Source organism: Perna viridis, chromosome 3, assembly GCF_037379345.1.
Source record: "Perna viridis isolate PV_CMFRI_1.1 ecotype Kerala chromosome 3, ASM3737934v1, whole genome shotgun sequence".
Taxonomy (NCBI): domain Eukaryota; kingdom Metazoa; phylum Mollusca; class Bivalvia; order Mytilida; family Mytilidae; genus Perna; species Perna viridis.
Genome location: NC_142447.1, coordinates 33,526,652 through 33,539,551, shown reverse-complemented (window position 1 = coordinate 33,539,551; position 12,900 = coordinate 33,526,652). Strand labels below are relative to the sequence as shown.

Here is a 12,900-nt window from a genome sequence, read left to right as displayed (position 1 = left end):
ACTGAACAAAGTGCGAGACAATGCGAGATTTTGAAGGAAAACAGTCCAAAGAAATCTAATGCCATGGATTCTTTGACAAAATCATTTGCATGCATAGTCATAATACAATTTGCAAGATGACAACAGGATATATGTGAAATAAAATGGAGTTTCAGCCATGCACGATTCTTTTGGTTTGCTTTTTCTGCCTCAGGAGCGTGAATTCTGGTAAGTTATTGTTTTGAATTTTCATCTGCTGTTAAGTGTCATATCAAGATATCATAATTTCAATCACAGTCTCTTGCATCAAACCCTTAACTATTTTATATTCAATTAAATTCAGTTAAGATACTTGATTGTTGCAAATTAGAGGTAATTTCGAATTTCCACTGGCCATGCAATCTGATACTTGCTCTATTTGTCGTTTTTAATTTGGATATATATTGATAGGTTGCCTTGATCGGGGTATACAATTGGCAACAAATAGACACTTTCACATTCACTTTTGTTCTGAAATGCATACAGAATAGTTCTTCATATATATCAAGGTCAATTTGGTTAAAATTGGAGATTTTGCAATAGAAGCCAATGAATTGACTAGGCATAAACAGTGGCAGATCCAGAGGAAAATTTGGATGTGGTACCAAATGAACGTCAATTGGCTTAATATTTTTATCATCGCCGAAACAGTGCAAAAGTTGCGTTCCCACTAGGGGTTATAGAGTCATTCTATAATATAACCTCTTAAAGGCAGGTTTTGATTTCAATACAAAACTACAGAGTCAACAACAAACGGCAGGGTTTAGCTACTTTTCTTTTCATTTTTTGCATTTTCTGTGTTTGCTTAAGGAATAACTGTTGCCATTTTAAGTAGTTTCCATCACACCAAGAAAACTGAATGCCATAATTTTTTTCTTCTAAATTTCTATTTGTGTTTATTTTTCAATTTAAAAAAAAATTTTTTTGAGGGGAGGGTGGGTGGTGGGTTCTTTGTCATTTTCCCAGAAATGCTTTGTAAGGTGGTCAGGTGCATGGACCATTTGTAATAATTAGAGGTTTGATGACAAAACATCTGATCAAAGTAAGAAAATGTAACTGTAAGAGCAGTAATTTTAGGAAAGTAGACATACATGTTTGTACAATGTACAGTGTATGAGGCCGACCTGAGATGTTCTCAAGTTGACTCGTACTTAGGAACAAGAAATACAAATTTATTTGTGGTACAAAATAAAATAGTTTTTAGAAGCAATACTACAGAAATCCCCAGTAAAAGCTGGTGTTTCTGTTCATCGCTAAGTACATGTATGTATTTGTTTGCAAGCAAAATTACCAACACCACATTTGGCAGGAATTGGCAGTGTTTGTTAAGCATCAAGGGGTTGATTAAATGCACTGTGAGACCATCCTTTGGATCCACCACTGATAAATTGAAACATATGAACTCGTCTCAAGCTTAAGAAATGTTCCGTCAAAATGGAGAATTTACTGTTCTGTTTGTTATGAAACGCGAAGATCACTAGAAACGCTTTGGATTTTCTACCAAATTATCAATTGAGATAAATTTAACCTAAGTCCATAGAGCTCTCACAAACAAATTTGCACGTTTCGTAATGAAATGTGAACGGTAAAGCGTGAATTATTGTACATGTACATGTAAGTTTAAGTGAAAAATGTTCATTCTGTATCCAATCTTAAACTTTTGAAACAAAAAAGTTGATTAAAATACTTGCTTGTAAACGATAATTCGATAGATTTATCATTGCAAGGATGAACACACTTTGTTCTTACATATTAAATAGAATACATAATGTAAGTACTATGGTTAAAATAACTTGTATGTTATGCAAATCCTTACAAACCAGAAAAATAGTTGGAATACAGCAGTGGATCCATTAATATGAACAAACAAGTGCTGGATGCATTTAATCTGTCTGTTGTATTGACAATCCGTCTGTCGTAACTCACCAGTTTTTAAATTTTTTTTCAAAACTTTCCATTAAAAAATATCACGTCTAAAAAGAAAATATATGTTTTCTATAATTTTTTGGGGTATTCTTGGGTATTTTTTTTTTGGTGGAGACACTGTGATTCCACTCACATTATCTCCCTTGTTAAGTGTGGAGAAATTAAAATTAGCGTAGACAGTAGTTTTTTATTTTAATTTCTGGATAATAATTTGAGCAAAATAGAATGAATTGCTTTGAAATTGTACCACAAGTCCCTTAGAAAGGTTTGGTTTCTACTTCAACAACCTATAGGAATAAAGGGATTGCCTCAGTTGTGGTCAAATTCTTATCCAGTGTCAAATATCAAATCATGATCAAAATTCAAAGCTGTATCAAGCTTAAATGGTGTGTCCATACAAATATACTTGCCCCAACTGTTCAGGGTTCAACCTCTGCAGTCGTATGGCATTATAAGCTGCACCCTGTAAAGCGTTTTATTTTTCGTTGTTATATGTACTTGTGCATATTGGGAAACCTGAAGGAAAATTATGATAAATGTTGTACATGTACATGTAGCTTCTTCAACATACTTTGTGTAAGCATAGCTTTTAAGAGATCCCATGACTCTGGGGAGCTTCATGTAACACATTTTCCTCATTGCAAGTTCTTTGTCACCTAACTAAGTTGTATATGTACATGTGTTAAAACAAGATACATTTCATTCAACTTGAAATTCTTAAAATTGAGTTTATGGTGTAAAATTCTTAAAAGTGAGTTCATAATGTTAGTTTTTCAGATTAGAAATATTATGTAAATAACAAGTTCAAAATTAAAAAAAATCAGCATTTGCAAGGTACATAAAATAATTTTTCTAAGTGATTTCTGATCTTCAAAATTTTAATGATCTCAAGTGATTTCAATTGATATTCCACCATTATAAAATGATTTATATCATGAATAATTGATAAAAGTACATGTAAATCATAAAAAAAATGTAAAATTTCACACTTGTAAGACTTATATACACACATATCTTTAACAATCCCATGGGACTTACATGCTCACTATGCTTTGTGAAATGATGCCCAGTTGTGAATCACAAATAGGACTGCTTCATTGCTTTTTATTCTTTTAGTAAGCTCCATTAGAACACACCATATGTATTGGTACATGTACTTGTATGTTAAAGGAGCTACATGTACATGTAAATAATATTTTCCCAAGACATTTGGGAATTCATGGTTATTTACATTTGTATGTATTTTGAAGGCACTCTATCATAACAAAAGGTTATTAAGGGTCACCTCATTTACATGTATAGAAGAGGCCAAATTATTGTTTTCAAAAACCTGCTGTAAACAACCTTCATACTAATATATTGTTGTAGAAGTGTAATAAATGAGTGCCAACACAGCAGAAATACAAATCTACATGTTTAATTGCAAATCAGTTAAAAAGTGATCTTACAGTTTACAACTGTATTTATACAAATGGGATGCATTGTAAAATTCATATTGAGGGCATTGTGATGAAACCTCTATGTTCATTATTGTACCTTGTTTTACTAGAAAGATTTGACTTGGAGTGATCTGTGAATATGATCTGTTCCATTTAGAAATGAAGGGCCTAAATGGGCTATAAATGCATTTTTCTGGTTTCCAAACAACAGTTAAAATTAAAGTTTATAGGATCACTATTAAATTGCACTGTTACATGTAGGTTACATACCACAAAAAAAAGGTTTTGAATGTTACACATTTGTATTTTTGGCTATAACCCTTAGAAAAAGGATAAAGATATTGAAAAGCAGGCCTTGGCATCCATCATTGTTGTTCATCTTCCTCTTTTACAGTTTTTCAAAACTCTTCCTCTGAAACTAAGTAGAATCATTTGAATGAATATAAATATTTCTTACAGTATTTTGCATAGAACTGATGTTGGGATTTTTTATTCATCCAAAAACATGGCAGTCATTACTGAAAAAAGAACATAGGGATCTAACTGAAGTTTTTTGCAAATATTTCTAAAACCATTGGGTTTAACACAATTCTGATGTGGGGGGTTACAATATTCAGCATGATGAGATCTACAAATGTATCTGTGGTAAATTTTTCATGTAAGTCTGTGAAGCCATGTTGGAGTTATCACCCTTTTTTGATGTTTTTTCACAATTTTTTTGGTTATATCTCGAAAAACTCTTTATCTCTAACACTACTTGACCAATTAGAAACAAATTTGGTATGAATGTTCCTTAGGGTATTCTACATACATGTAGAACTGATTTGAGGATTTTTTATCTGTCCAAAAACATGGCAGCCATTATTAAAAATAGAACATACACATGTAGGTCATTAGTTGTCTGACAGAAATATTTCACATATATTGCCTAAACAGTTAGGTTTAGCAAAATTCTGACAGTTTTGATGAGATGATTGCCTGAAGAGATCTGTACATGTTTAAGGTGTTTTTGGCCTTTTTGATGTTTTTTTTTTTTCATGTTATTACATGTACTTTAAAATAAAAAATTTTCTCCCCAGAAACTATTGCACAGAATACATGTACAATAAAAATTGATATGAGTATTCCTTAGGTACATGTATGAATTTTTGTCCAAGATAAAACATGGAAGCTTTTACAAAAAAAAGAATGTTGCTTATCAAGCCAGGTGAGGGATTCAGGCTTTTTTAGAGGCTCTAATTTAACTTGCATGTAAGTATCATAAAGTTCCATACTACATGTACATATACCAAAATCGGGATTGAATGAAAGGGTTCTCAACTTATACATAAAAATAATGGTCAATAGGGTCATACATTTTTAGATGCCCGTCAAAGACTGGGTGTATTATGGTATTCCGTTGTCCATTGTCCACACTTCAGACAATAACTCAAAAACACTTTCACCAACTTTTATGAAACTTTAGTGAACTGTTCATATCTGTTGACACAAACTCCCTTTTGATTTTTATGAATTTCAGAGTTTTCGTTTCTGTGGAATGAATTTTTGTACTTAAAATAAGGGAGAATTTCAAGTTTTCACACAATTACTCAAAAACACTATCACTAACTTTTATGGAACTTTGGTGAATTGTTCATACCTATTGAAGTAAGCTCCCTTCTGATTTGTATAAATGTCAAATTTTACGTTTCTGTGTTATGAAGTTTTACTCTTTGAAAAAAGCTGGAAATGGCCAAGGAAATTTTATTCATTGAAAAATCAATTAAAACAAACCATTTGTTATGATGATGGACTGATAAATATAAAAGGTAATCTTGTCAGAAAAGTATGTTTTAAACAAGATAGAAATGTAAGGGTGAAAAATCAAGACTTCAAACTTAGTTAAATTTGAGGTAGCCTTCATAGTGCCAAATTTTTTGTGCAGTTTTTTTTTGGGGCGGAGGGTATTTGACAGGACTCACAGTATTTCTAATTGATCATATAAATCCATTAAAAGCATAAGGACAAGTTAGAAGGGCAGCGGGCGTATCATGTGCTATAAGTGCAGCTCTTTATTGCTAGCTTCTAGGCAATAGAAGGTATGAAGGTTGTTTACAGCAGGTTTTTGAAAACAACTTATTGTTACCATTTTAACTCAGAATCTTGTCAAGCATTCAGTCACAATCCAAGTATAGGCGTAAGTGTTATCAAGTTTGAAGTTGTGTCCATACTCGTTATAACTGTTCAGGATTTAACACCTGTGGTCATATCAAGCAATGCTATGCAAAACATTTAGTTATTATACAATGTACATTTCATGTATGTGATTAGAGAGCTGCTTATACATTCATTAATAATATACATGTTTACAAATGTACATGTATGGAGAAACTGAAATTAGAAACAATATTTTCAATAAATCTGTACATATTAATGTAAAAACAGTTTTACAGTATTTGATATCATGATTTGTTTAAGAGTTATTTCTTCTTTGTTTTACATTTTGTAAACTGTAAGAATAAATTTAATAATTTAGTTGAAAATTTTCTACTTTCATTTTGATTGATTGATTGATTGATTGATGTTTAACATCCTATGGCAGATATGTATTTCATGCATTGCATAAGAAAATTTGACCCATTGAACAAACCTTGTTTTGTAGTTGTCTGGCATACTGAGTCAATTTTTTATTGTGCTAGTATACAGAAGTACATGTATAATGTAACAGTTCAAATGTGTCACCCCAATCAGACACATTACTCTGATTCTAAGTTAACCAGTTGTCACCACTGATATTGTTTGCCTTAAATGATCTGAAAATTTCCAAAGTTCTAACTTGTTCAAAATAAGGCTAAAAGGTATCCCAATTGTGACAGATTATTCCCAATATTGTTTCCTTTCAAAATTACACTGATTAATTGTTTATGACTTGTGTTTTTCTTATCCTCTGAAAGATATGTTGATGATTTTTTTATCTACCAAATTCAAAACCTTTACTTATTCATTAATCCTAAAAAAAATTGACACATTTATAGGATGGGGTATTAAAAAAAAAGCATCACTTGTCAGTCTACATGTACATGTGTAGCCTATATTCTGCATGCTTGACAGAGGAGCAGCGACAGTGTATTTCAAAGTCTTTGTTATGAAATGGTCAGTTGTCATGAACTCCCAAACTGGAGGCTATTAAACTACCCTGAAAGCATCAAGGCAGTTCATTAAAAAACAAAGACAAACAGGATATTATAGCCCATTCCATTAGAAAGGTGAAAAGGGTATTCTGGTGAATATTGACCAACTACTGTACATAGTAAATGAAGTTACGTATGTACATATAAGTGTCTGAGTTTGTGAATTATTTTTATGCAGTACCAACCATATGTATTGATTAAGTTCCAAGTTCATGGTCAATCACATTCTCATTTGTAATTCTATCTTGAAATTAATGACCATTTGATAGTCACAGGGGGGTAATTTACATGTAATTTAAAGATTTTGTGTTGTATCTTAACAACTTTTTCAGTAGAAATTTATTGAATGAAAAATTAGTGCACTAGGGGTCAAGGCCACAACCTGTTATGAAGCACAAACATGTACTGCGCGTGTATTTGGATGCAAGTTGAGAATTTCAGGGGTTTTTAATTTTTTACCTGCAAAAGAAAGAAGAATGGAAATGGTGAAGTGCAATGAATGCACCAGTGTATACCCTACATTTTATAAATCCAAATTTGAAAATACTTTCTGAGATTACCAAAAGGTCTTAAACAAGTGTATGCACACCTTTATGTAAGTTCTTAAAGGCAAATAAGTCTTTACAGAACCATCAACAGTCACAAATGCAAGTCAAATTTGATTACATATCTTTTTTTTTTAGTTAGATTATGTACCACCCAATGGCCATGAGATTATGTACCACCCAATGGCCATGAGATTATGTACCACCCATTGGCCATGAGTTTATGTACCACCCAATGTTCATGAGATTATGTACCACCCATTGGCCATGACATTATGTACCACCCAATGGCCATGAGATTATGTACCACCCAATGGCCACGAGATTATCTACCACCCCTGACAGAATAATTTGAATGGTCAAACTACATTGTTGTAACTGTACTGCATATCTTTTATCAATTGTGATCCAACCAATTTTCCACTTGAAGCTTGTTTACTATGATGTATTAGCTATCCAGCATGTTGTTTGCAGTCTTGACCAGTGATGGAAAGCACCAGTAATTATGGTCAGTCTGATTTCCCTTTGACACTAATTGATGGATTTTTCAAGAAAGAATTCAAATAGCATTATTAACCTAACAGTTGTGCTGTTACTTTAAAGAAGGGTTATTGACCTTGTTGTGTCTGTTTATCATTCATTTAGTTACCATAAAAATCGTACTGGGATTGATTTCCATGATATGACCATTACTGTTGGAAAATATGTGAAGGGTTAATAAATGACTAAAAACAAAACATTTTTCTGTTTTCCATAAAATGGCTTTTTAATGTCTATTACAATTGTACATTGTACCACAAGTTTCTGTACCATGAAATGGTAGTCACAATTGATTTTAAGAGCCATGACCTTTGCTGTTTTAAGATTAGAGACAGAAAAGAACATTTTGTTTGTTTATAAGCTTACTTCTTGACTGGTTTTATTGAGGTTTATTGAAAGATGTTATGTTACATGATTTATCTAACTTTTTTTCCCTTTTCAGCTCTTTTTTCAAGTTTGCCCAAATTGCAGTCCAAAATAAAACTTTGTTTCATTCTGATTTCATTTAGAAAGTATTTTAGGGATTCTTTGACATGCTGAATCTATTCATGTTTTGATTCGCAATGAAACTGAAGTTTTATATATGTACCCCTTGCAATCATAGCTTTTGGGTGTATATTGGAATTGCACTGTCTGTCCTTTTATCTGTGCACACACATTGTAAGTGCAATTTCTCCTGAACCACTGAACAGATTTTTATGAATTTATATAGGAAGGTTATATACCATATGTAGATATGTAGATATGCATAAAGGAAGATAATTATTGTCTGATATCTACAAAAGGAGAGAATCCAACCTAATGTAAAGTGTTTTACATGTGAAAACCTCTTAAGCACATCTCCTCCTGAAATGTTCAAGTACTTTTCAACACATTTTAGCTCACCTGGCCGAAGGCCAAGTAAGCTATTGCCATCACTTGGTGTCCATTGTCTTTGTCCATCGTCTGTCGTCTTTAACAATTTTTCAAAACGCTTCTTCTCTGAAACAACTTGACCAATTAGAACTAAACTTAGTATGAATGATCCTTAGGGTATTCTGCACAGAACTGTTGTAGGGATTTTTGATTTGTCAAAGAACATGGCTGCTGTTACTGAAAAAAAAAGAACATAGGGGTCAGACAGAAGTTTTTCAATTATATCTCTTAAACTGTTAGGTTTAGCCAAATTCTGACTGAAAAGAAGTATTCAACATGATGAGATCTATAATCGAATTTTCGTGTCAATTTGGAGTTCTTGCCCTTCAGCCATGTGAGCTATTGCCATCACTTGGCGTCCGTCATCATCGTTGTCATTAACAATTTTCAAAACTCTTCTCCTCTGACACTACATGTACTTGACCAATTTGAACAAAATCTGGTATGAATGTTCCTTGTTCCAATGTATCTGCATTGAACTGTTGTGGGGATATTTGATCTGTCGAAAAAGATGGCCACTGTTACGAAAAATAGAACATAGGGGTTAGACAGTAGTTTTCGCATATATCACCAAAATCGTTAGGCTTAGCTAAATTCTGACTGAGTTAAAGTGTTCAGCATGGTGAGATCTATCTGTGGTCAAATTTTCGTTCTAATCCGTTTAGCCATGTTGGAGTTATTGCCCTTTTTCAATATTTTTTGCTATTTTTAATGTTATATATCTAAAATCTTCTCCTCTGTCACTACCTGACCAATTGGAACCAAACTTGGTATGAATGTTCCTTTGGGTATCTTGCATAGAACTGATGTGGGGATTTTTGATCCGTCAAAAAACATGGCCACTGTTACTAAAAATGGAACATAGGCGTCAGAGAGTAGTTTTTCGCATATATCTACAAAACCATTACGTCTAGCCAAATTTTTTCAATAGCTAAAATGATCCTTATTATTAGGATGAAAGTTGTCAGACAACTGCTGGTAAGAGTTATTGCCTTTGAAAACTATGATAGAGAGAAAGAAGCTATCAGTCGCTGAAATGGTTTTTATGAAAAGTCCTTCCAAAGTCTTCTTGTGTCAAAATAGTTGGACAACTTCTTGTTAAATTTATTGCCCTTGAAAGGCAAAATTCAACCAGGTGAGTGATTTAGGCTTCTGGGAGCCTCTTGTTTGATATTTTTTGGCTATTTTTAATGTTATTACTTTAAAAAAAATTTTCATACCAATTTCAGTATGAATGTTCCTTAGGGTATTTTGCATAGAACTGTTGTGGGGATTTATGATCAGTCAAGAAACATAGCTGCTGTTTCAAAAAATTGAATGTAGGGGTCAGACAGATGTTCTCATATATCTCTGAAATTAATTGTCTATCTCTGGTCAATTCGTGCAAATTTTTGAAGCCATGTTGGAGTTTATGCCCTTTTTGATGTTTTTTTGGCTTCCCTTCTGAAACTGTTTGCCAATTTGTACCAATCTTGGTAAGAATGTTCTTCAGAGTATTCTAATGTGTGGATTTTTTATCTGTTGAGGAACTCGGCCACTGTTACTAAAAATAGAACATAGGGGTCAGACAGAAGTTTTTCTCTGATCTTCAAAACTATTAGATTTTAGCCAGAATCTTTCAACTGCCAAAATGATCCATATTATAAGGCCAACAAAAGTCTGCATTGGATCAAAAATGTCTGATGACATCTTGTTAGAGTTGTTGTCCATGAAAGGTTAAAAAATATGGGTTTTTTATTTTTAAAAACTATGATAGATAGATAGATATAGAAAGAAACTTTCAATTGCTGAAATGATCCTTATGGTAACGCTGATCAAAGACCACTTCTAGTCAAAATACTCAGACAACCCCATGTTAGAGTAATTGCCCTTGAAAGGCAAAAAATATGTTTTTAGTAGTTTTCAGCCATAATCTTGAAAACTAAAAAATAGATAGAAACTTTCAATTGATGATATGATCTTTATGATAAGTCATAACAGAGTCTTATTTTAGTCAAAATTGTCAGACAAGTCCTTGTTAGAATCACTGCCCTTGAAAGGCAAAAATTTAACCAGATGAGTGATTTAGCCTCTTGTTTATATTACAAACAAATGCATGTACATATACATGTATATACAAAAAAAGCTTTGTTTATTTGTCAATTCATCCAAATCCCGTAGTCTGAGGGGAATTCAGGAATCAGCCTAAATGTATGTATCTGTCTGTTTTTCTGTCCACATTCAGTAGCAGATTCAGAATTTGCGGAAAAAGGGCCCTCTACAGTGATTTTCAGTGTTTTCTATACAGATGTTTAATCAACCAGACTTCATGCACGGAGAAGCCCTCCTTGGATTTTCCTATGACTTGTTTGCTAAAGAAAATGTATAAAATCTTGTTATTACCTTTAAACCACCAGAATACCCAATAATAGATTCCTAAGCAATGAAATGGTCCTCTTTTCCAGACTTCAAAGTTACATAACACCTCCTTTTTTGATGCACATGTGCTTTTTTTTTGTGCTATTATTTCTATTGAAAGTCCAAGTTTGACTATTTTATGATGTAAGGCTTATTTCTTGAAAGAGTAATCAAGGGAACCAAGGTTATAGCAGTATTCAAAAGAATGTAATCAGGGACAAAGACCAGACAAAGACCTGGAAAACAGACATGCACAACAAAGAACATGAAGTAACTAAAATCATTCAAAGTAACAAAAGTCAGAGAGCTAAAAACTGGTGCACCTGATTCGTGCTCCCAGTTACTGTTAATCATAAGGTAAGGGCAAGTGATTCTTTACATTTATGACATATTATGAGGTGAAATGTAGCAGGGAATGTTACAAATATTCAATATTGGTCCAATTAAATATCAAAATCTTAAGTAAATAGAAATATTATTTCCTTTAATTATTGCAATTACCACTTATGGAAAATGTCCTTTACTGTTGAAGATATAGAAAATTTTTAAAATATTGAAATTATAAGGGAGGTAGCTGACATCTTGAATAAACAAACATGTGCATACACCGGTAGTTCTACAAAATTTAGACCTGTTACCTTGAAAATATTTGTAAAATTAGTTGTGCAGTAGAAATTAATTATTAACCAATGATTGGCTGTCCATAAAATTGTTATAGATCCAATCGGGATTCATTTTCTACTTGTCAATCATTATCGGATAACCCTGGTCAGCTGATTGATCACAGATAATTACCTGAGGTTTACCTGTGGGTTAATTACGACAGGATGTAGTTAATGAAGCCATTGAAGGTGACACTTAATAATTGGCTTGGGGTAATTAATTAAAAAGGGTGGAAATCTTTAAGGGCCATTCAGGTAATTGTTAATGGTCGCTAAAAGGTTACTCAATAGGAGCAGAGGGGCAGGGCGCCCCTCCATTTTGCCATAGCTAGGACACTGGGGTTGCTATGAAGGGCTAACCAACCAGTAGTAACAGCCAAGTATATTTGTATATCAATAATACCTTTATAACTTCTATTTTCACCCATAAGTGATCATTTGTAGTCATGAATATACATTTGTAAAGTAAAAAAAAAAAAAAAATATAGTAAACTTGAAACTGTGTTATGTCCTGTCCTTGTTTCCAAAATCAACCAAACAGTGGGGTATAATAAGCACTTACATGTGGGTAGAAATATGTTCAAAAACAGGAATCACAAAGTAAAAAAAATGAAAAACATCTCTATTCAGTAACAAGAATTGGCCATCAAATTTGTCCTATCTCCTATGTACAATGTATACTTCTACAAGTACAAATTGTATGTAGTTTATGAAAATGCTGGTGATCCTTTGAATAATATCATACATGGTACCATTGATTATCCAGACAGTAAAAATCAATGAAACTTCTTTGTCTAGAAAGTCAGTTGAACATTAAATTTCATCATTCACCAGAAAATATCATATCAAATGTTTCATCTGATCTTCATGTAATTATTGCAAGGAAATATGAGATAAATCAATGGTTCCTGATGGTTATATGTTTCCTCTTTGTAGATGTCTTGCTGACAGAGTGCTTTCTGGAAATGTGTTTAAAATGATTATTTTATGCCTAAATACCATGCATCAATAAAAGAAGTCTAGCCATGCAGGCATCCTTAGTTAGAGTTTTCATCTAGATGAATAGAAATTTTATGCCACAGTTTGTTAGAATATGGGAAAAGATGATCAATCATGCTATCAGTTATGGATGATACTGTTGGGTCTGAGAATAGGATATTTTAATACATACTGTGGCAAAACAGTTTGCATTTAACTTTAGAATATGCACAGCATTTAGAAATCTTAGTTTATATATATTTGTAGTATATACAATGTACATGTAGGTATTGCCATGTCTTTCTAGAGG

The 12,900-nt window shown here is 32.7% G+C and overlaps 1 protein-coding gene across 1 annotated transcript in view; it reads left to right on the top strand.

Moving 5' to 3' along the window:
• The window catches only part of LOC148621943 (chondroitin sulfate proteoglycan 4-like), a 36,901-nt gene continuing 24,001 nt past the window's right edge, over positions 1-12,900 (top strand). Inside the window, exon 1 of the mRNA XM_088571324.1 lies at positions 1-207. Within this exon, the coding sequence (XP_088427450.1) occupies positions 144-207 (64 nt within the window). The 5' untranslated portion in view covers positions 1-143. The remainder of the gene's footprint in view (positions 208-12,900) is intronic.